General features: G+C 41.8%; 1 protein-coding gene across 1 annotated transcript; it reads right to left on the reverse strand.

Moving 5' to 3' along the window:
- Nucleotides 1–917: 917 nt before the first annotated feature.
- LOC137359795 (scavenger receptor cysteine-rich type 1 protein M130-like) lies at nt 918–25,180 on the reverse strand. Its single transcript, XM_068025494.1, has 5 exons — nt 25,076–25,180; nt 20,518–20,698; nt 13,313–13,627; nt 5,523–5,719; nt 918–947 (listed from the first exon to the last, which is right to left on the reverse strand). Exons 1-5 carry the CDS (start codon nt 25,178–25,180, stop codon nt 918–920), a joined length of 828 nt encoding a protein of 275 aa, XP_067881595.1.
- Nucleotides 25,181–25,965: the final 785 nt, after the last annotated feature.

The raw sequence follows: 25,965 nt of genomic DNA on the forward strand, positions 1-25,965 counted from the left end.
GCATGGATTTGGGAGGCGACAACACATTCAAGGACTTTGGCGAGGTACGAACAGTTGGAGCTGGGGCCGCAACCTGCATGAACAGGTGGTCAATGGTTCCTTTCTGAGGAGAGGTGTGATGACTGCTGATTTGAAGGAGAGGAGCCTGAACATGTAGAGAGAGAGAGAGAGAAAGATAATGGTTAATAATGCCAGCTAACATGGAACCCAGGAAGGGAATGTTTGTGTTCAGTAGTTTAAAAGAAATAAGGTGTAGACAGCAAAATGTGGATTCCATCAACAGTACAGGTTCCGAGACAGCGTGAAGGATTCTAGGAGAGAAACAAGAAATGGGAATTCAGGGTGATCGTATGGGATGGGGATGGGAACTGATAGGAAGTTAGGCCTGGTGGGTTGGGGAAGAAAGGGAAGTAGTGGAGGTGACTGAACGGATGTTTTTGAACTTTGTGACAAAATATCTACGAGCTCCACTCACATATTTTTGCAGTTCAGGGTGGACGAGGCAGGGAAGTGGTTCAGGAGGAAGATTTATGATGGAGAATACTTGCAGTGCGTTTTCTATGCCTTCCTGGATAATCTTTGTCAAACGGGTGGTTTTAGTGAAGATGAGGAGGACCCGATGATGCTTTATGTGATTGATCCATTCAGAATTATATTACCAGATAGTTCGCCACATGTCACCATTCCTTTCTGTTTTTTAATTATTTCAGGGGATGTTGGTGTCACTGGCAAGACCAGCAGTTTAATCCACCCTATTTATTACTTCCACTTCATATTGGAGAATGTAACGTCTCCAAAAATAGTACCCTTAAACATCAGCCTTGCAATGTGCAGTATCTTCGTGTAGAACTACGTTCTAGGGTTGTGTTGATTATAACATTATCATAAATCAATTTAATATTAATTGCATAGGAGAATCAATTACTTTTGTAAGGATGGAACTCTGTCTTTGACAAGGAACATATTTGAGTAATTTTAGAGACATAAACCGCATGTCTGAACAGAAAATATGCAGACCTCTCTGTCCAGACAGACTGCTGCAATTATGTTCAATGAGCAAACGAAACTTGTGAGGCAAATTAACAATTGTTATTGTCTTTAAAAAGTCAATGAACTAAACGACTAATTCTATCAATATATGACTGTTGGACCGGACCAAAGAGGGCAGGAAACAGGATCTCTCTGCAAAATGTTGGACAGGATCAGGAAGCTCCTATGGGCAATTGAACTCCAGATGTGCAGACCTCCTGGATGAACAGAAACCAGTATTTAATCTGGACTAGACAAAAATGATTGGACGAATTGCGTCAGGCACTTTGGAAAATAAACATCAGCAATGTGACCCATCAGATAGAGAAGTAGAAGACAAGGAGAAGATACATGGCTTCTGAAGGTGGGCATAAATGTTGGGTGGAGCTTAACATCTACCTAACTGAAGAACAAGATGACATACTCTACTCTGTCCAGTGACTGAGTGTGTAATAACCATTCAGCACTGTAAACTTCTGACGTGAAACGCTGGAATGTATTGATTTCCGCTGTTCCCGAAGAAATTATTTACTGTAACCAATCGGTATCAAATCTGAATCATTAACTATCTCATATGTTGTAAGTTCCACTCTGTCGTATGGAAATAAATGTTCATTGGAACAACCCGAAAACATCTGCCCACACTTACACTCTGCATAACGCAACATCCCCAGAACACATGCCTGCATTGACATGCTACACAATGAAACTTTAAAGCATATAGTCCAAAACATCTGTCTACTTTTATCCACAATATAATGAAACTTACACCAGAACAACTCCCACACAGCTACCTCCACTTATATACTGTACAGTAGAACTGATTGCAAGCTCGGCGCCGGATTTGATACCAGAGCTGAGATTCCAATTCCGTATTCTCTTTTTCATAAGGCCGTTATCTTTCACCTCTATCATCATTCACCTCCCTTCCTGCCTCAGCCCATCTGCTGCTGAAATGCTCACCCATGCTTTGTTTCCTGCAGAACAGAATATTTTAATGTTCTCCTGGGCGATCACCCATCTTGCATCCTCCAGAAACATCAGCTCATCCAAAGTTTTGTTGCCTGCCCTACATGAAGCCCCTCTCAGGAACGCCATGGCACTCGACGATCTATTGGTTTCCCCGCCATCAATACCTCGTGTTTCCAATTATGATCTTCATGTTCAGCCACCTTCATGCTCTCCCCCTGCAACGGTATAACCGTCTCCAGCCTGAAACATTTCAGGAACTCTGCTTTTCTCTGAATACAGCTTCTTGTACTTCACCCACTTCAATTGCCTACAACTTTCAGTTTTGCCTTTAACCATCTAACCCCCAGATCTGAATTTCCACCAGAAATATTTCCGTGTCTCTGGCTCTTCAAATACAACCATCTGACTAAGAATTTAGTCACCAACTGTAACATCTCTTTGTTTGGTTCTGTGTCAGTTTTCTCTCCCTTTACATTCCTGTTAAACCCCTTGTGATGCATGTGTTAATTGAAATTTCTGTAATAAAAACGTTCTTGTTGTTTAATTGTGTCCGTGCAATCTCTCTCTGCACGCCACCCCCATCCAGCCCCAGCTCCCCGACCGCCCACCATCCTCACCCACTCTCCTCGAGTGAAATGACTGGCTTGAGACACCCAGGAACAAGTAACCTGGATTATCACTTTTCTCAGCAGATTAGACATTTCACTTCTTTGTTTTTGTAAAAGCAGTGAAGAATATGTTTACCTGAACACAGGACCCCAACATCCATACTGTCAGTGAGAGACGAATTCAATGTGAATAAGCTGCAGTTCTGGAGCTGCAATTCGTTTCCTTCACACTGGACATCATTCACCCAGACGGGTCCTTCACTCTCTCCGTCCTTTGAATAGTTATAAGCGGCTGTCGCTTCACCGCAACCCAGCTGTGTACAGACTACGTTGGCATCATTCACGGTCCAGTGTCTATCCTGCAATCTCCCCCAGCTGCCATTGTGGTAAATCTCCACTCGCCCATCACACCAGCTTCCCCCGTTAGTCAGCCTTAGTGACCAATTTTCATCTACAATATGAAACACATTGAGAATGTCGAAACTGAAGCAAAATATCTCAGAATTTACTGCCACCAGAAATGTCATTAATTTTAATGGTTGCTATTTCTGTCATCATTGTTCAGAAGGCTTGTTGAAAGACTTTCTTCACCATTACCTTTTCTCAGTAAATACATTTCAGAGACGTACCGAGCAGCTTACGGTTGCTGAAATGGGGACAGAGGGTAAAATGAACTTGGGGTGAGACCCGAGGGACTGAAGGTCGTCCTCCTGTCAACATGTACTGATATTTCCAGCTCTCGCCCTGTACTTGAAAATATCATCAACCTTTCTTCCAATTTATCCTCCTTATCTTCACATGGTCCATCTTCAACTCTTCTGTTCTCTTCTTCAAAATCTCTGTCTCTGATTCTGGGGATAGGTTATTAACTAATATAAAGAGTAAACCCAGTGACTCTCACAGTTACCTGTCTATGCTTCCTCACCCCCCAATTATTCGAATGACTCTATCACATTTTTTCACTTGCACCACGGCAATGTATCTGTCTGGTGATACAACCTTCCATACCAGTGGTTCCAGATATGTCTTCCTTTTCCCTCATCCGAGGACTCTCCTCACCTCCTCATCCACCCACCATGGTTGACAGGGCCCTCAAGCACGACCATTCCATTCCCCATACTTCTGCTTTCACCCTTTCCCCCCTCCCAGAACCATGATAGGATCCTGATTCTCCTCATCTTCCACTCCATCAGCTTCCATATTCAACAGACCATCGTCCACCATTTCCACCACCTTTAATGTGATGCCACGACAAAGCACATCTTCCCCTTCCCTCCAATTTTAACGTTCTGAAGGGACCTTTCACTCTGTGGCACCCTGATGCCCTCTTCAATCATTGTCAACACCCCTTCCCACAGGACCTTCCCATGAATGGGCAGGAGGTACAAACACTGCCCTATTACCTCCACCTTTCTCACCATCCAAGCCCCCAAATACGGCTTCCAAGTGAAACAGCGATTTACTTGTCCTGCTTTCTCTTTAGTATACTGCACTCACTGTATTGACTGATCATGATACCGTCTCCTTTACATTGGGACACCAAACATAATTGAGTGCTTACTTTGCACAACATCTTTGTTCAGTCTGCAAGCTTTACCTTTAGCTTCCAGTTACCTGTCCTTTTCATTCTTTATTCCGCTCCCACACTGACCTCTCTCTCCTCTTTCTCCTACACAGTTCCAATGAAGGTTAACGTAAGTTTGAGAAACAGCACTTCCTCTTTCCACTAGACTCTTTCCAGGCTTATGGAATGAACACTGAATTCAGCAATTTCAGATCAGATTCCCTCCCCTTTTTTTCTTTTTTTGGACGATATTTTGCCTTCCAATTTGCAACACTTCGAGAAATGTGTTTTTTACTTGGCCCATTCCTATCTATTTTTGCCTTGCACTGTCCCATTTACCATTTAATCTCTCCTGTCTTCCACCATATCACAGATTGTTCCTTTCGCTCTTTCCTTGCTTTCCCCTTTCTTTAAAAACTGTTAAATCTCTAAGTTATGATGAAAGATCTGCAAACTGTAAGGTTGATTCTGTTTCTTTCACCATAGATGCAGCCAGAACTTCTGAGTATTTTCAGCACTTACTGTTTTTATTACCTATATTTTAAATTGTGAAACGTGGGAGCAATTTGCGTTGAGCAATGTCTCACGTACAGCGATCAGATAACAGAGCAGATAATCTGTTATAACAGGGCGCGGGTTGAGGGATAACTGGGAGAATTGTAATTTACATCAAGTTTGTGAAATAATCAAAGACATGGCATATTGGTGAAATAACGAGTTACTTCACTCGCTGTCATTTTAATGCCCTTGATGCAATGGAAATTAAAATTTATCTCATGTTATTTAGCTGGAAACAAGTTCACAGTGTTTTCTATTGTACAGCTGATCTTTGCAGAGACTTCCATGATAATTCATATTTGAACGGCCAACATTGATCACAGTTTCAATGCTCGAGCAACATTTCTATGCTATGGCAGTGGTCCTGGGAGCAAATTGCTGATTCTATGCCCCTTGAATAATGCCCTAGATTTACCACAAAAGAGATATTATATGAGCGATTAGTACTAATCAATAGACATTGTATGTATTCAATGTTTACTGGAGTGAAGCTCTTTGATTCATTTGTAATTTAATTTAGACACTTAAACCCACAAACACATCTCGGAATCTTAGTGTCAAAGGAAGCATGGGATCAGCAAAACTAGTGAATCAGCGACCTGTGGAAATAGTCAATGATGCTTGACAGCAGAACAGTTGGTTTATTTCAGTTCAATTGACTGAGATGACTCACCCGTACAGATGACACTGGCGTCATTTTCATGTGAGCAGCTAAACTGATCCCAGGATGAAACAGGACACTCCCACAATCGCGTCTCATTCCCCCGACACCTGTAGCTTTCCATCCACACTGGACCGGCTCCCTTCCCAAAGTGAGCTCCTCCCGGTATTGAGGTTACTGTCCCACACTGAAGGTGCTCACAGACCACGTTGGCGTCTTCCAAATCAAAGTAAACGTCACACACCGTCCCCCACTGATCTCCATGTAGCACCTCCACCCGGCCTGAGCATCTGTTCGTCCCATCAACCAATCGAGGTCCATGTTTCCCTGTATTGGAAACAAATACAAATCCAAATAATTTATAAATCATCCTCTGCATAGAAACAGCAAAATAGAAAATGGGTATAACAGTTGAATCTTATGTACACGATTATCTATCCATACTTTACACAAATTATCTATCAAAAAACAATTAGAATTACCACAGCAACACAAAAGCAAAATACTGCGGATGTTGGAAATCTGAAATATCACAGAAAATGCTGGAAATACTGAGCAGGGCTCGCAGCATCTGTGGAGAGATCAAGAGAGTTATGTTTTAGGTCTGTGTCCTTTCATCACAATAATTACTACAGGACCTCTTTATGAAGTTGGCTGAACACTCAAAAATTAACACCTCTTGTTGCAAATGCTAATCGATTGTTGGTCTTTATCTCTTGGATTTTGGAATATAAAGATGATGGATTTGATGTTTCTGTTGTATCTGTTGTCACTTTTGGGCACTGCACTTCATAAAACCATTGCCTTTGGAGGTGGTTAAGGACAGAGTCACGAGAATGGCAACAATGCTTAAAGCGTTACATTATGAAGACAAGTTTCATAAACTTTGTTTGTAGTAGCTTTAGTTTAGAAGGATTACAGCTTATCTAGTTGATGTGTTTAAAATGTTTAAGTGGTTTGATAGATGTGCGATAGAAGATCTGAAGAACAAATACAGAACAAGCTCATTTGGGAGCTGCTTTTCTTTATGAGGGATGTGGACATCTCTGGCAGAGGTGGCAGTTATTGCTCAACTTTATTTGCCCTTGAAACCGGTGTCAGGACCGTCCTCTTGAACTGCAATTGCCTGCATGGGGAATGTTCTTCTGCAATTCAGTAAGGTAGTTAGAGTTAAGGCAAAGTGTGCAAGCATAGACGGTACCTTTAGGTGCATGTGTTGTAACCAGAGTGGGAAGTTTGGAATTTGGTAATTAGTGGCTAAGACTGAAATCTAGCCTTAACATTTAGCGTTTCGCTTGTAATTAAAAACCAAACTGCAAGGCAGTTCATTGTTAGCAGTTAACAGTGCAAGTCAGGTTAGCAGTAAGCAGTCAATCAGCTGTGCTTGTCCGAACTGGGGTAATTACTGTCAGCTGGAAACTGTCTAAACTGTTGCATCTTGAATGTGCCTCAAAAGGCATATAATACTGGACGTCATTGCAAGAGGCTTTGAGTAAAGGAGCAATGTCTTACTGCACCTATACAGGGCTTTGGTGAGACCTCACCTGGAGTATTGTGTGCAGTTTTGGTCTCCTTATCTGAGGAATGATGCCCTTGTCATGAAGAGAGTGCAAAGAAGATTTACGATGCTAATTCCTGGGATGGCAGGATTCACGTATGAGGAGAGATCGGATTGACTCGGACTCTTTTCACTAGAGTTTAGAAGAATGAGAGAGGTACTCAGAGAAACCTATAAGACTGGAACAGTACTAGACAGGCTAGATACAGGGCGGATGTTCCCGATGGCTGGAGAGTCCAAAACCACGGGTCACAGTCTCTGGATACGGAGTATGCTATTTAGAACCGAGATGAGGAGAAATGTCTTCACTCAGAAGGTGGTGAACCTGCGGAATTCTCTACCACAGAAGGCAGTGGAGGCCAGATCACTAACTATATTCAAGAAGGAGATAGATATCTTTCTTAATACCAAAGGAATCAAGCGATATGGGGAAAAACGGGAACAGAGTACTGAATTAGATGATAGGCCATGACTTTTTTTGAATGGTGGAGCAGGCTCCAAAGGGCTGTCTGGCCTACTCCTACTCCAATTATCTATGTTTCTATTTTTAGACTTCTAGTAAGGCAGAGTGTAAACAAAGATTGCAATGTTAACTGAATACATTATGAACATAGTGGGAAGTTAGAGTTTGCTAAGAGTAAGAATTCGGTTCAGAGTGGGAACAGGAGGTATTTTTTATTATTTCACAGGGGGTGGGACTTTCGGGCTAGGACGGCATTTAGTACCCATCCCGAACTGCCCTTGCAAAGATGGTGGTGAGCCGCTTTCTTGCACCACTGCAGTGCATGCGCTTTCAGTGCACTCACGTTGCTGTAAGGAAGGGACTTCCAGGATTTGACCCAGCGACAGTGAAGGACCAGTTATATAGTTCCAAATTAGGATGGTGTGTGCTTCGGAGGAGAACATGCAGATGGTGTTCCCATGCATCTGCTGTCCTCGTCCTTCTCGGTAGTAGAGAGTGAGCGTTCGGATGGAGGTGTTCTGTTGTGTCTGTTAAACTGGAGTCAGTGACTCGAGCCACCGGTTTAAAAGAGCGTCACAGCCAGCAGCAGCAGAGCCTATTGGAAGGGGCTGAGGGACAGACACCAGGCAAATAGTGGGAAAAACTCACTCAGTGAAGCAATTGTCAGGTCAGGGTGTGAGAGGGCGTGGGTAAGTTGTAAATAAGTATTAAGTTAATTGATGAGTGTTTAGTGTTTCGGCGTTAGCTAACCAGTGAAATAGCGTTAAAGCTAAAATGCATCTAAAAATAATTTTACCTCAAAAATAAAGACAGACTAAGTTCTGGCAGTGCAGTTTTTTTTCTGGATATTGGAATTTGTAGATAATGGAACTGCCGTGAGGGAACTTGTCTGCAGTAGATATCTCAACCTGGAATCTCTCTGGCTCAGGATCATAGAGCTGTTGTGGGAATTGGAGAAACGCCAACACATATGGCAACAAGAAGAGTATTTGACAGTTTGCTGCAGATTTCAGTCACACCTTGTAGAGAGCTGCAGGATCAGAATGAGGTTGTTGCAGCTTATAATGCACAGTAATGGAAATCCAGATGTAATGGAGAACGAGGATATACAGAAGTGAAAAGGAACAAAGTCCTGGCTATTTGTGAGGATAAGGATGAAGACGGTCAGAAGGACAGCCAGAATGTTGACCGTGATACCTTGGAATAGGAAGCTGTTCAAAAGGAGGAGGAGTGGAGCATAATGTGATACCTTTAAGTGATTCAATAATTAGGGCATTAAGAGTTCCACACAGTATTTTCCCAACTTGTGCGAAATGAGGGTTATCTCAAATCAGATTGCAAGAATGGAGGGGAAATATCCAGTCGTTGTGGACCATGTAGGGATAAACAACATAGCAAAGAGTAGGCAAGAGGTTCTTTTCAGAGAGTACCAGGAGCTGAAATATAAAATAAGTTCACAAGGATTATAATCTCTGGATTATTATACAAGCCGCTTGCACTTTGGCATCAGAAAAATAAACTATCAGGGAGATGAACATGTGGTTGAAGGTTATGATGTTGGAAAGAGGTTTTACCTTTCATGGGACCCTGACACCTGTACTGGGATATTAAAGAACTATTCTGTTGGAATGAGCAGCACCTGAATCTGGTTGGGATCATGGTCCCAGAAAAAAGGATAAATAGGGTTGTTACAGGAACCTTAAACTAGTAAATGGGTGAGGGGAGGCTGGTGGGGGCGGGGTGAGGGGCTGGAGCACAGTTGTAAATGTAGCATATCCAGGTGCTACAGGGGAATAGAAAACTAAAACATGCAACATTTGAGTCAGACCATTTTACGGTTTTACATCACGTGCCTTTGCGCTGAAAACAGCAGTTGCTTTCTTGGAAAAGCAGTTGTTAGAAATACTGACAGACCGCGACGTTTTGGGCCATGTACTCTGCCCATTGTCTGGAGAAATAATTGTAATTGGTGGAAGCAGTCTGTTTATATGCAGTGCAGAATGGGAATCTGGGCTGGATCTTACTACTGATAGGTTATTACGTGTTCTTGCTCTGGCTGTTATTGGTCAGTTAATTATATTCCATGAGAGGTCAGTATATGCCATTATTCCTTCTGCTGATTCGTCAGTTGTTGTGCATTGTGGCAAGTCAATCCATGCTACTGTTCTGGTCGTGGTATGTTGTCTGCACAGCAGGTGCTTGTGCGTCTTCTCGAGGAGGGAAACCCTGATATTCACGGAGGAACAGGTCACTGTTAGGGGGACGGTCTTGTGTTTATCGATCTCCATAGCTTCCCTGACGCAGTGAACGGCACAAGCCTGCCATCAAAGAAGATCAACTCAATGACCACCGCATTGAATGGTCCAATTCCAAACTCAAACTTATTTATTATGGACTGGCATGCAAGACACAATAACATCATAATATAAAAGAGACCAAAAACATGCAAAAATGCAAAAAAATGCACAGATCTTCGTGAATGGCAGAGATACAAAGAATAGCAAAGGATGACAAAACAGATCTCAAGAGCGACAAATCTTTTACAATAACGTCAGAAATATATTGTCATTAAAAGCAATGTGATCTCATTACAATCACAGTTATGATATTATAAATGAAAATAAGGAAATGGCAGGAATTATACATAATTACTTTGCATCAGTATTTACATGGACACAACTTTTATTAAGGTTCTTTGTTGCCGCAGTCGGACAAATGCTGCCCTGACATTGAGGGCAGTCACTCTCATCTGGAATACAGCTATATCATCCATATTTGTACAAAGGGTGTGATGAAGTCTGAAGCTGAGTGGTCCGACAAACCCAAACTGAGCAACAGTGAGTAGTTTATTGGTAAGTACTGCTTGATAGCGCTGTAAACAACACCTTCCATCACTTTGTTAATGATAGAGAGCAAACTGCTGGATCAGTAATCAGAAAATTGCAATTGTCACACTGCTATTTAAAGAAAGGTTAGTGAGTGAACCGAGGGAATTACAGATTGTTTAGCCTAACAGCAGTTGTCAGGGAATTACTAGAGTGTACATTTAAAGATGGAGTGTCTGATCACCATAAAAAGTTACAGCTAATCAGAGAGAGCCAGCGTGGATTTGTAAATAAACCTGATCAAATATTTTGTGGAGGTAACTAAAGTAGAGGACAGGGGAACCTCAATGGATGTTTTTCAGATGAACTTCCAGAAAGCACTCAACAAAATCCCTCGTAACTGATTGTTGGCTAAAGTTGAAGCTCATAGAATTTAGGGAAAATTATTGACCTACTTAGGACGTCAGTTTAGTGGCAGGAGATAGACAGCAGGGACAATGGGCAGATCATCTAACTGGCAGGCTGTGATGGCGCCGTCCGGCAGGAACCTCAACTATTCACCATATTTATTAATGATTTAGATGACTGGATAGAAAGCCACATATAATTGACATATTCAATATTGCCATTGAAAGAAACCATCAACCATATTGCAAACATGTATATTTTAAGCATAACTTTACAAAAAAAAAGATACAGTGACTGTGTAAAACTTTTTCAATATTGGTGAGTGTGAGGTCTCCAGTTTGGAATTAAAAAGATTACAGTACTTTATAAATGGTGAAAAGCCGGATGCAGCACAGGGAAAAGAGACTTCAGTGTCATGGGCAATTGCAGGAGCGAAAATCAAAACAGCCAATGGAATGCTGTGCTTTATATCTAGTGGAATGGAATACAAGGGGCTAGAAATGATGCTGCAGCTCAAAAGAAAACTGGTCAGGCCCCATCTGGTGTAATGTTCAGCTATGGGCAATATGCATTGGGAAGGATATGTTGAACAGGGAGAGTGTGCAGCATAACTGATACTAGAATGATTCCTTGGCTTCAAATGTTTCTGTTTTTTATTCATTCATAAGATGTGGGTGTCTCAGGCAAGGCCAGCATTCGTTGTTCATGCCTCGTTGCCTTTCACAACAGGTTGATTTGTTAGGCTATGTAAGAGGACAGTTAAGAGTCAACAACATTGCTGTGGGTCTCGAGTCACATGTAGGACAGGCTATGTAACAATGGCAGATTTCATCCCCTAAGGATATGACTGAACAAGATTTTTTTAAATGACAATCGACAATGGTTTCATGGTCACCATTACTGAGACTAGTTTTCAATTCCAGGTTTATTAACTGAATTTAAATTCCATTAGCTGCGATGGTGGGAATTGAACCAGCGTCCCATGAATTAGCCTGGGACTCTGGATTGCTAGTCCAGTAACATGAGCACCACGCCACTGCCTCCCCTCATTATGATGAAGGATTACACAAACTGTGGCTGGGTTCCCTGAAATTTGGAAGAGTCATGTCCTTTCACATTCCCAGCCTATCTCTTCCAGCTGCTGGAAAGTCTTTGGGAATTCTGCAGGTGAGCTTATTGCCACAGAATGCAGATCATCTGACCTGCTCCCTTCGCCACTACATTATTGTGAATGGTCTAGTTCAGTTTCTTGTCAATGACAACACCCAGTAGGATTTGATGATGGTAGTGAATTCACTGATCATAATAGCTAGGGGAGATGTTATTGTCTCTCTTGTTGGAAATAGTAATTACCTGACACGCAGGTGGTGAGTATGTTCCTTTCTACCCATCAGCCCAAGTCTAAATAATGTCCTGATCTTGATGTAAGTGGGCATGAACTATTTCTTAATCCGAGGAATTGTGAATGGAATTAAAGACCATGCAATCATCAGCAAAAAGCCGAACTTCTGATATTTTGATGGTGGGAAGGTAACTGACCAAGCACCAGAAGATAGTTGGGCCTCAGAGAACAATTAGGAAACATATTTTCTATAATAACAGTGGAAATCTGGAACATTCCTTAACAACTTCCAAAGTAAAGAGCTGTGGATGTTACATCTAATCTAAGTTTTCAAGACTAATATTGTTAAAATTTTGTTATCTCGGTGGATCAAGGAATCTGGTTCAAAGGCAGGTAAAGAGACTTGAAGAGCATATCAGGTATGATCTAACTGAATGATCGAACAGGCTGGTGCAACTGAAAGCTCTGTACTGATCATGTGGATATGTGTCCAATCCTGTCATATTTATCGGGTAAAATGCACACATTCTATCAATAACTTTGTAATCTTTCACTTCTGGCCTGATTGCACTGAGCAGTGCTAGAGTACAGCCGTTCTTTTATACCCTGCCATTCAGTAAGTTAACGTGGGCACAGTGGAACTTTGGTTAGCATCACAGCTCCAGTGACCTGGATTCAGTTCTGTGTGCTGTCTGTGCGGGGTTTGCACGTTCTCCCTGTGAATGCGTGGGATTCTGCCTCGTGCTCTTTTTTCATCCCACAGCAAAAGACTTGCAGGTCGAAAGGAAGTTGACCATTGTAAATTAACCCTACTGTGGGTAGGTGCTGGGAGAATTATAGGTAATGTAGGATTATTATAAATGGGTCGTTGTTGGTCGACAGAGACTCGGTGGGCCGAAGGACCTGTTTCACTGTTGTATGATAAGAATAATAACGTGGTCAGGGAGATTCAGAAGGCTATTGTAATGTTGGTTCATTCATGGTGTTCAGATTAAAGTATCGAATTAGGCCAGTGCATATTCATTTAGTCAACTCCCAACTGTTGCAGTCAATATTCAATTCTAAATATACATTCGGTGCAGTGGTAAACAAACTTGCGAAAATTTTGCTTCTTGCAGAATAAATTTTAAAATTTAGAACCATCCTGTTTACCAGTAATTGCGGGTATTTTGTACCACGTTACACCAAACCTATAGCAGTGATAGTAAGCTATAATGACTAGTTTAGATATGAACCTTTCAGACAGAAACATGGGAAATACACCTTCCTCAGTTTTCCAAATATAAGCAGGAAGTTGTCTGCTTTTCAGTAAGTCTGTACTCACCGGAACAGATCACACTGGCATCGTTCCTGTGGCTGCACTCCTGCTGGGTTCCTTGAAAAAGACGGCAGTCCAATAAACTGGTCTCGTTTCCAGTGCATTCAAAGATGTCAGTCCGTAAGAGGCCAGTGCCCTCTCCAAAATGGGCATATCTTGGCACAGACACGGCGACTCCACACTGAAGCTGACTACAGACCACATTGGCGTCTTTCAGATCCCAGTCAAGGTCACACACTGTACCCCAGTTTTCACCGTACTGGATCTCCAGTCTGCCTGAGCATGGAGAGTCTCCGGATGTTAGTCGAGGATATCTGTGATCTTAATAAGCATATTATATCATAATTAGCATAATACTTTAATAATCACAATAATGCAAATATTTACATTTCAATTCGCATCTGATTAATCACAGATCTGGCAACATTCGTTCTCAGATTCTGTTCAGAACAGATTATGCTGGATTTCCTGTATCACTACTGCTTATAATGTGACAGAACTATCATGTTTAAAATGTTCCTTTATTTATTTATAACTTCCCCAGTCGCCGTCACTGTAACTGAGAAACATGCACTGGATCAGCAGTTAGAACTGGGCAAGAGGTATTGTGTGACAAGAACTGGTGCTCGGAGTACTGTTGTTCATATTTAACATAAATGATTTCGACTCAGAAAAGGGACGTACAATCGTAATATTCACTAATGACATCTACTTGGAGCAATAGTTAATACAAAGGCAGATTGTGAGAAAAATACTTTACGTTAACGAAATTGTAAGTGAATTTTAATGCAGATAAATGCACACTTATACATTTGGGTAGGAAGAGTGAGAAGCCATATTCCTTGGACTATGATAATCTAAATTGCATCGAGGAGCAATGGGACTGAGGGGTACAGATACAAAAATCAATAAAATATCAATGCATGTTAACAAAGCTCTTGGAAATACAAAAAAAGATAGAGGTTTGTTCATGATTGATACGTTGAAAGGGCAGTCACACCCAGCACAAGGAAAGATTTGGTGTTGATTGGGAGTAGGTTGATTGGGTGCTAACTAGTCAGTGTTTCCCTGCTTTTCCAGGCAGTGTGTAACTGAGCAACTTTACACCATATCAGTTGAATACTAGTGCTGTAACTGCTGTAACTGTACTGGATCAGCTTGGCTAGAGTTGTCGCTAGTTTCAGAGCACAGATCTTCAGCACTACAGTTGCAGTATTATCGGGCCCTTAACGTTTGCTTTGTGCTGTGTGCTCAGCCGCTTCTTAATGTTGTGTGCCGTAATCTTCGGAATGGACCAAACAATAGAACGCATTTGCACAGCGCTAACCCATTGACATGAATTATCACATAATACTTCTCACCTTTTGTCAGTCTGAATAACTACCTTTAACCACACTTTGTTGATTGTTTTGTACCCAGTTTTCTACTGTCTGTCATGATCACCCTTCAAAGCCCTTCATATGAAATTAATTATCTTGAAACCACATTCACAGTTGTAGGTTTAAAAACTGGACAGACAGTTTATGACCAGCAAGATGCAGCAGTCAGCATATAATCATAGAATGTTCACAACACAGAAGGAGGCCATTCAGCCCGTTGTGTGCATGCTGGTTCTCAGTAAGAGCACCTCAGTTAGTCCTATGCTTCTGCCCTTTCCCCATAGACATGCGAAGATTTTCTCTTCAGGTGCTTCTCCAATTCCATATTGAAAGCCACAATTGAATTTGTCTCCATCAGACTCGCAGGCAGCACATTCCAGATCCTAAACACTCGCTGTATACATAACTTATTCCTCATGTCACGTTTGGTTCTTTTGCCATCCACCTTATAACAGTGTCCTCTGGTTATTGACCTTTCTGCCAAGAGGAACTCTTGTTCTCTATCTACTCTGTCTTGACCCCTCATGATTTTGAACATCGCTATCAAATTTACTCGTAGCATTCTCTGTTCGAAGGAGAGCAACCACAGCTTCTCCAACCTATCAATGTAACTGAAGTCTTTCATCTCTTGAACCTTCCTTGTAAATCCTTTCTACACCCATTCTAAAGCATTCACATTCTTCTGAAGTGTCGTGCCCAGAATTGTACACAATACGCCAGTTGAGGTGAACCCAGTGTTTCACAAATGTTCATAATAACTTCCTCACTTTTGTACTCGATGCCTCTATTTAAAAAGGCCAACATTCCATTGCCCGATTAACCACTTTCTCAACCTGCCATGCTGCCTTCAATGATTTGATTAGAAATACTCCCAGGTCACTCTTGGCTGCAGTCACTTTATAATTGTACCCTTGAAAAGAGACCGGCAGCTAGCATTAAAAGAAATCCCAAAGTTTTCTCCGGACAGAGAAATAGTAAAAGGGTGGTAAAAGGAGGAGTGGGGCCGATTAGGGATCAGAAAGTGGATTTACATATGGAGGTAGCGGGTATAGTTGAGGTATTAACTGAATTCTTTGCGTCTTTCTTTGCCAAGAAAGAAGATATACCACAGGCAATAGTGAAAAAGTAGGTAATTCTGATACTATAGGGGTTTAAAATTAATAAAGAGAATGTATCAGATATACCCTGTTATATATGAAGATATGCGTGAACATACAAATTAGGAGCAGGAGTAGGCCACTCAACCCCTCGAGCCTGATCCACCATTCAATAAGTTCATGGTTGAACTGATTACTCCACATTTCCACCTACGCCAGATAACCTTCCAGCCCCTTGGTTATCAAGAATCTACTTACCTCTGCCTTAAAAAAATCAAAGACTCTGCTTCCACTGCCTTTTGAGGAAGAGAATTCCAAAGAGTCACGACCCACTGAAACAAAGAAATTCTCCTCATCTCTGTCTTAAATGGACGACCCCTTATTTTTAAACAGTGACCCCTAGTTCGAAATTCTCACACGAGGGGAAACATCTTTTCCACAACAACCCTGTCAAGTCCCCTCAGGATTTTATATGTTTCCATCATGCCGCCTCTTACTCTCCTAAATTCCAAAGGATGCAAGCCTAGCCTGTCAAATCTTTCCTCGTATGACAGGTCACCCATTCCAGATATTAGACCAGTAAACCTTCTCTGTACTGCCTCCAACGCATGTACATCATTCCTTAAATAAGGAGACTAGTACTGTACACAATATTCCAGATGTGGTCTCACAAATACCCTGTGTCGCTGAAGCATAAAATCCCCACATTTGTATTCAATTCCACTCGCGATAAATTATAACATTCTCCTAGCTTTCTTAATTACGTGCTGTACCTGCATACGAACGTTTCGCGTTTCATGCACTAGGACACCCATATCCCTCTGTATCTCAGATCTCTGCAATCTCTCAGCATTTAGATAATATGCTTCCCTTCTATTCTTGCTGCCAAAGTGGGCAATTTCACACTTGCACACATTATACTCCATTTGCCAGGTCTTTGCCCACTCAATTAACCTAATTATATCTGTTTGCAGACTCCTTGTGTCCTCTTCACAAGTTACATTCTTACCTATCTTTGTGACATTAGCAAATTTAGCAAGCATACCGTCGGTCCCTGCATCTAAGTCATTTCTATAAATTGTGAAATGTTGAGGTCCCAGCACAGATCCCGATGGCACACCACTCATTACATCTTGTCAACCAAAAAAATGACCCATTTATGCCTACTCTCTGTTTCCTGTGAGCTAACCCATCTTCCATCCATGTTAAATTGTTACCCCCTCCACCATGAGCTTTTATTTTCTGCAACGGCCTTTGATGTGTCAACTTATCAAATGCCTTCTGGAAATCTAAGTACAATACATCTACCAGTTGCCCTTCATCCACAGTACATGTAATTCCCTCAAAGAACTCCAATCAATTGGTGAAACATGATTTCCCTTTCACAAAGCCATGTTGACTATACCTGATTACCTTGAATGTTTCTAAATGCCCTGCTATAACATTTTTAATAATAGCTTGTAACATTTTCCCTAAGGCAGGTGTTAAACTAATTGACCTGTAGTTTCCTGCTTGCTGTTTCCCTCCCTTTCTGACTAAAGGAGTTGCAATCGCTATTTTCCAATCTAAATGAACCTTCCCCGAATCTAGGGAATGTTCGTAAATTAAAATTAACGCATCAACTACCTCACTTGCCACTTCTTTTGACACCCTAGGATGAAGTCCATCAGGTCCCGGGGACTTGTCAGCCTGCAGCTGCAACAATTTGCTCAGTATCTTTTCCCTGGTGTTTGCAATTTTCTTGAGTTCCTCCGTCCCTTCCATTTCCCGACTTACAGCTAAAACTGGGATGTTACTTTTATACTCAATAGTGAAGACCGATGCCAAATATCTGTTCAATTCATCTGTCATCTCCTTATTTTCCATTATTAACTCCCCAGACTCACATTTTATAAGTTCAACGCTCACGTAGTTACCTCTTTTCTTTTTTTTTAAATGTATATATATTTATATATATATAAACTCTTACTATCTGTCCTTATATATCTATCTAGCCTGCTCTCGTCCTCCAATGCTACCTGACTTATCAATGTTTTTGTCATCCTTTGTTTTTTAAAAATATTCTGTTCAATCTTTTGACCTGCCTCCCATCTTTGCGCAATTACAAGCTTTTTCTTTAAGTTTGATCCGACCTTTGGCTGTTATACTTAACCACGGATGGTGGGACCCACTCTTGAAATGTTTCTTTCTCGTTGAAATATGAGAAATTGTGTATTCTGAAATATTCCCTTAAATGTCTGCCACTGAAACTCTATTGACCTATCCCGTAACCTGATTTGCCAGTTCACTTTAGCTAGCTCTACATTCATGTCCTCATAATTGCCCTTATTTAAGTTTAAAATATTAGTCTTGGACCCACTCTACTCTCCCTCAAACTGAATGTAAAATTCAATCATATCATGATCGCTGCTACCAAGGGGCACCTTAGCTGTGCGGTCATTAATTATTCCGACCTCATTGCACAATACCAGGTCTAGTATATCCTACTTTCTGGTTGGCTCCACAAGGTATTGTTCCAAGAAATTATCCCGAGAATATTCTATGCAGTCCTCATCTAGGCTATCTCTGCCCATCTGACTTTTCCAGTCTAAATTTAGGCGAAAATCCGCCCCTAATTACCACTGTACCTTTCTGACAGGCTGCCATTCATTTATTCATTTACAACCCGCCCCACAGTGTGGTTAATGTCAGGTGGTCTGTACACCACTTCTGACAAGCAAATTCTTGCCTTAATGATTTTTCATCTCTACCCGAACAGCTTTTACATCCTGGTCTCCTGATCTTAGGTCATCCCTCAACATTGTGCTAATACCATAATTAATTAACAGAGCTACCCCTCCACCTGTTCCTAGCTTCCTGCCCTTCCTAAATGCCATGTATCCTTCAATCTTCAGGTCCCTGTCTATATATATAAGTGAATTAGACCTTGGTGTACAGGGCACAATTTCAAAGTTTGCAGATGATACAAAACTTGGAAGCATCGTGAACTGTGAGGAGGATAGTACAGATCTTCAAACGGACATTGGCAAGTTGGTGGAATGGGCAGGCAGTTGGCAGATGAAGTTCAATGCAGAGAAATGTGAAGTGATTCATTTAGGACGGACTGACATGAAGATAAAATATAAAATGAAGGGTTCAATTCTAAAGGGGTTTCAGGAGCAGAGGGACCTTGGTTTAATAGTGCATAAGTCATTGACGGTGGCAGGCTAGGTTGAGAGAGCGTGCAATAAAGCATACACGGCCCTGGACTTTATTAATAGGTGCATAGAGTGAAAGAGCAAGGAAGTTATGTTGAACTTCTTTGAGACACTAGTTCGTCCTCAGCTTGAGTAATGCATCCAGTTCTGGGCGCCGCACTTGAGGAAAGATGTGAGGGCATTGGAGAGAATACAGAGACGTTTCATGAGAAACGTCAAGGTTCCAGGGATGAGGAATTTCAGTTATGAAGATAAATTGGAGAAGTTTGGATTGTTTTCCTTGGAGAAGAGAAGGCTGAGAGGTGAATAGACAGAGGTATTCAAAATAATGAGGATTCTGAATGGAGTTCGTAGAGAGAAACTGTTTCCACTGGTGAAAGGATCGAGAAGGAAATGGCACCGATTTAATGCATTTGGTAAGATCAGCTGAAGTGACATGCGAAAAACGTTTTTCATGCAGCGAGTGTTTAAGATCTGGAATGTTTGTCTGAGAACGTGGTGCAAGCAGGTTCCATTGCAGCATTAAAAATGGAACTAGACAGTTCTATGAAAAGGAAGAATGTGCAGAGTTATGGAGTGAAGGCCGGCGAATAGAACTGAGTGAATTTCTCTTTCAGAGAGCCCATGCAGTCATGATGGGCCGACTAGTCCCCTTCTGCACTGTAACAGTTCAGTGCTTCTGTGATATTGCCTCTCCTCCGTGTTCCAACCAAAATGCATCAGTTCACACTTCTCTGCAAGAAATTTCATCTGCAACCTGTCCGCCCATTTCACCAGCCTCGCTTTATCCTCTTGAAGACTATTGCTATCCTCCTTACTGGCCATGTTTTCAGGCAAACTCGCCTCTTTTCTTCCATTAGTTCAACTGTGTTGAGTTTAATCGTTGCAGCTACTTCCTGAACTATCTTAGCTCCTTTGTTTAATATTCTGTGCATTTTACTTTCTCAATATTTCCTAAAATTTAAAAGACAATGCGCAGGCAGCGGTGGGATCTTAACGCGCAGTTTCCTCTTGTGATACCCACAATAACTGCGGACCCATTACTTCAGCTCCCCGAGGCTGAGAAACCTGCCTCCCTCCCTCCCCTGCTCCCCAGTCTCAGCTTCACAATCTGTGTAATACATCAGATCTGAGGCCAAGCGATGATTGCAGGCGGACAGCCGGTCTGACAGTGCATGCCAGGTAGCGGCTGCTGGGTTGATGAATGGAGAGTTGGATTGAGGTTGTGACATTTCCAGCCGTTCAGATAATTCACTGCGGATCAAGGGAAAATCTCAATGGAAACTGCACTGTCTGTATTGTAAATGTGCTGAGTATCAGGTATTTGCTGCTGCCGGTGGAGAATCTTTATTAAATATGGTGCCAATGATATAATTTTAAACAGTGATCCGAACATTAACATTAATTCTAACCGGAGATTACTGGAATTATTAACATCTGACTTTCCAGGTACCGACCATCCCGGATTGTTTTACTTTTGCTTCTTCACAGATTCTATCAGCCGCGGTGGGAGACGGGAGACTGAGAAAGATTTTTACCTGAGCAGATGGCACCGGCATCATAGGAGTGTGAGTAGGAATAGTGATCCCATTGAGCTGACTCACAGTCCCGCAGAGCGGCCTCGGTCCCGCTGCACTTTACACTCAACGTCACAATGGGTCCGGACCCTTCCCCAAAGTGAGCCAAGCTTGGTGCAGAGACCGCAGTTCCGCAGCCCAGCTCCCGACACACAACAGCGGCGTCGTGCAGGTCCCAGTACGAGCCAAACACAGTCCCCCACTGTCCCCTGTAGTGTATCTCCACTCTCCCAGCGCACCGACTGCCCCCATTCGCCACTCTCAGCTTCACCATCTCTGTAAAATATCAGAAATATCATCAAGCGGTTATAGTGTGTTAAACCCACAGGTTCCCAACGCACCGACTGCCCCCATTCACCAGTATCAGCTTCACCATCTCTGTAAAACATCAGAAATATCATCAAGCGCTTATAGTGTGTTAAACCCACAAGTTCCCAGCGCACCGACTGCCCCCATTCACCAGTCTCAGCTTCACCATCTCTGTAAAATATCAAAAATATCAGCAGGCGGTTAGAGTGTGTTAAACCCACAGGTTCCCAGCGTACGAACCCTCCCCATTCACCAGGCATGAATAGATAGGAACATCAGTCTGCACTCAGAACCCTAATAAAACCAGAAGTAAATATTACACATAAAAGAAAAAGGAAACTGAAATACTAATAAACGGTGCAAACGAGCAGGGAACCAGGAGACAGCCGGATATTCCCACCAACTCAACTGCTCCAATGGGAACAAGGTGGCGACAGGCTCAGAGTCGATTTAACCGGCAGAAGTGGGGAGATGGGCGTGGCTGTAATGATCTCATATTTAAGTGCTCAGTACTGATTGGGCGAACACAGTGAGATCCCAGCACCACGAAAGAGCAGGGGAAATTGCCCCCTCACCCAACACAGCCAATAAAGATAGGGCTGGATGATGATGTGATCAGGATGTCAGCACAGATTGGTGAGGTGGACCTTTGGACCGGCAACAATGTCAGTGGAGGTGATTCTTCACACTCTGCTCTTCAGAGACCCTTAATTATTGTCCCACCACATGAAGACAGCAGTCATCTCTGAGCTAGGTAACAGTGTGAGTGGAGCTGATTATTCTCACTCTGCTCTGCAGAGACCCTCAGTTACTGTCTCTCCACATGAAGGCAGCAGCCATCTGTCAGCTAGAATTAAAGATCTTTACTATCACAATGAGCGACACACTCCCTTTCTGAGTAGCAACAGGGCAACGTGATCAAAAAGGTGCTGAGACTGTCGCCCAAGCTTAATATTTAATGGGATGGGTTGGAGCAGAGAGATAGCAGATAGTGTGAAAAAAAAGGCGATTACCTGACGGGCCAGCCTTACTGTTCCCAGGTCTGCCTGAAATGAGAAGTTAACAATTAGAGTTCACTGGGAAAAGAAATGAATGAAACTGTCAGAAAGAAAAGACACAAATGCAACTAACTGCAGGGTCATTATTCCCAACACTTTGCGGAAGAAATTATAAGGGATATGTGATTTCATTCCTTAAAACAGAAAATACAGTTTCTGCATCAAATTAATATTGGTAATGGGCCTAAATGTATCCAGAATTGTTTTCACATATACACACACTGACACCCGGATACACTCTTCCCTTGTGGCGGTGGGTGGACCTTATGTATTACCAGTGTGAAGGTGCCTGAGAAGGCGGTGGTGATGATCCTCTCCCTTATAGAATTTTACAATGAAACAGCACAGAGGGATGCCATTCGGCCCTTGGTGCCTTTGCTGTCTCTTTGTCAGTGCAGTCTAATTAGTCCCACTCCCTTTCCCCATCGCCCTGTAAATGTGTGCTGATGGTGCTCTGACCATTGATGACCTGTGTAGGTGCCCTGAGAAGAGAGTGGTGATGGATCTGCTTTTCAACTCACTGGTGATGGCACGCTCAGTGAATTCAGTATTCTGATCTAAAGTTCGAGAAGGAATGGGAACATTTAAATTCTATTAAAGATTTTCCGATCCTGTGGTAGATTCCGATGCCTTTTAATTTACTGCAAAGTCTTCCACCTGTAACTTTCAAAGTTTCTATAAAGGTTTAATTGGGCATTTCTGCTGTTCAATAAAATATATAGCTTCCTCAAACAAAACAAAACAAGATGAAGGATCTGTCAGTCTCCTAACTCCCTGCTGACTGTGTCTTACTAAGTTGCTGCTGTTCCGATTCTCTTGTCACCTGCCTCGCCGACGTGCCATATTCTTTTACCCGTTAATGATGTTCGATCAATGGTCCTCCCGTTTACTGGTTAAGTGTTTATGCTTTTTAAAAATGCAGTCTGTCGGTTGACTCTCCCAATCCCCCTGATGACAATTTGTCTCACAGATCTCCAGGTGTTTTTCTATTAACACATTATATACGATGGAGGGTGTATTGAGCTGCTCCCCATCTCGCTGATCGCAATGTGTCTCACAGATCTCTAGGTCTTTTTTTAATTCTCAACATTACATACTATAGAGGGTGTGTTGACCTGCTCCCAATCCCCCTGATCACAATGTGTCTCACAGATCTCCAGGTGTTTTTACGATTCTCAACATTATCTACTATAGACGGTGTGTTCATCTGTACCAATCCCCCTGATCACAATTTGTCTCACAGCTCTCCGGGTGTTTTTCTATTCACAACGTTATATACTGCAGACAGTGTGTTGACCTGCTCCCCAACTGCCTGGTGAAAATATATCTCCCATGTATTGTTGTCTCTTTGTATACTCTGGTAATATATTATTGCCAACGGGACACCAATTCCTGTCCTCAGCTGTGCCTTCTGAGTAATCTTGAATGTGTTAAATTTTCCCAACTATTATCTCATTGGTCTCTTTATGCTCCTAATTCGATAATGTAAATAGTGTGTGACTTCCTCCCAGTAGGAACCTCAGCATTCCTACCAACTTTCCGTGATAATAGTCAGTTCCCATACATCCCCTTTTCCAGTGACCCAATGACAGACGAGGGGGAATAATCTTTCAGTATTTACTGATAAACGGTTCCAATCTCAGTGTTTCTGTAGAGTCCGTGAATCTTCTTCAATCCATTCAGTCATTTCCCCTACTGTTCATGCATTTAACATTTCAGCCTGTAACCACCCATGTCACACTGGACTTTTTTTCCAGATAATCCAGTGGTTCAAGGAGAAAACCCACGAGCACCTTCTTAGGGAAACTAGGGATAGACAACACATGGGTGCAGAACAATATCGCCAACATGACGATAGTGGTTCAAGAAAACACACCGCCATCCCATCTGGCTAAGTAGGGTTGTTCAGTAAATTCTGGCTAGACAGCGAGCTCATATCCCGAAAATGAATCTAAACAATCTGTAACCGAGATTCCCATATTTGTCTATTCGACCAGTTTATTTCTTACCATCTCAGAGAAATGTTCAGTCGTTCCCCTTTCTCAATCATTACTATTTTTCCATTTATCTGCACTACTCATATCTGCTGACTCCTCCATTTGGCTCTCATATCCTTCCTCACAATTTCTAACCGCTCTCATTATTTTTCTTGAAAAAGCTTGAATGCATTTCTTTGTGTACCGTTATCCAAATCACCTCCATATACAGGGAATATTACCACTATTCTCATACTCTTCTGGTCGGCCTCCATCCCGAGGTAAACTTCAACTGATCTAAAACTCTACTGCTGTTATCCTGGCTCGGACAGTCCCGCTCACCCGTTTCCCCAGCTCTCACCGACAAGTGGTAACTCCCGCTTCCCACACCTCAGATTTCGGCGGTCGCACCATTACCTTCCTGATGTTTAGACTAATGGGTTTGGTGCAAAACTGTTAAGTTATTTTAACATTTTATACTTATGTCAACTTGCTATTGGACCGTATTACTACAAACAGTAACATGGAAATATTAATTATAAATAACAATCAACTCAAAGGAGGTGAACTGAAACGGGATAAACGTGGGATATACAAAGACCAGAATTTAAACTCTTGAATGTGTCACAAAACCAGGGATGGAGTGGTTTAGGGATTACAAAATACAGTCAGTACAAAGAGTTTATAAGTACATGCTTGTCACGGCAGATTATTAGGTGGGTCAAGAATCAAAATAATTATATTTAATCAAACTATTTTAGTTCCAATTTGAACTACTTCCACAATTAAATGAGCTCTTGTAGATTTCAGAAGCAAATTAATTGATAGAATTACAGTTATTGTAGCTTGCACTCACAAGCAAAGCACTGGACAGAAGAAACTCATATCAAACAATCCGGAATCTGTGCGTCAATAGCATTATCTGTACGTTTTAGCAATCACTATCCATAACACATCAGCTAGTGTCTGAAGAAACGTTGCCACGGTTAGAAATAACCAAACACGCATCAAAAATTTACAGTACCGAGACAATTTGTTCTGGGCCCTGTCTATTGAATTGAAATATGCAAACGAATTCAGGGTTTCTTCCACAGGTGATCAGAGTATGGGACATGTGGAAGGACATTAAAGAATTTAATAGGAGTAGGATTAGGCCAGACTGCCTATGCAGCCTACTCCGGCATTCAGTAAAATCATGGCTGATCTCCTGCCCCAGATCTTCTTTCCCACCTTTACCCAGAGACTGGGAAACAACTCCAGATCTTTCATTAAACACTGCATCGCACCATATAAAAAGTATGGGGCATGTGGAAAGAGATTCAGAAACGCGTCTGGATATTAAATATTACATCAAATGTATGAATCATATAGAAAGAGACTGAGAAACACTAATTATTACACAACACCGTGCACCTAAATGTATGAAATAGAAAGCATGATTTAATGTGAAAAGGCTTTGTTTTGAAGATTGTCGGTGACTAAATAAAACTGTTCATACGTCAAATCCCCTGAAAACAGTAGCATCATTTCTGGAGGGTGTAATTGATAACTCTAATAATAATCAGTACAAATGTAGCAATATTGATTGCACCTCCTGTTAATATATTATACAATATTCATTGTCCTTTCTGAACGTTCCAAATTCTGTAAGAACTATTTAATCTAATTCTCTGTATCACACGGCACTTCACTGAGAAATTCTGGGGACAGATATCTCAATGTGGGATGAGTCGGCTAGATGCAGATCGCAGTATACTGCAGTTCTGACTCCCATACACTCGATTTTAACACTGAGCAATTTCTACTTCCAGGAGTCTCCGTTTTAAACGCCTCATTAGAATTTTAACTCCAGTCTTCAGCGTCTGTATGACAGCCTTAGGAAACAATATAAAACCAACTCTTGGGGCATTTATGTTCAGTTTTGGTACTAAAACTGAATTTAACTCAATTCTCCTCTGGAAATACAATTAAATGTTAATCAGATGACAAATATTAGATCCGCTTTTGCTGTCAGCGACAAAAGTGGATAACAGTTGCCTATTTGAATTTGATGAACTTAAAGTCAA

This window comes from Heterodontus francisci, unplaced genomic scaffold (assembly GCF_036365525.1).
Source record: "Heterodontus francisci isolate sHetFra1 unplaced genomic scaffold, sHetFra1.hap1 HAP1_SCAFFOLD_329, whole genome shotgun sequence".
NCBI classification, from domain to species: domain Eukaryota; kingdom Metazoa; phylum Chordata; class Chondrichthyes; order Heterodontiformes; family Heterodontidae; genus Heterodontus; species Heterodontus francisci.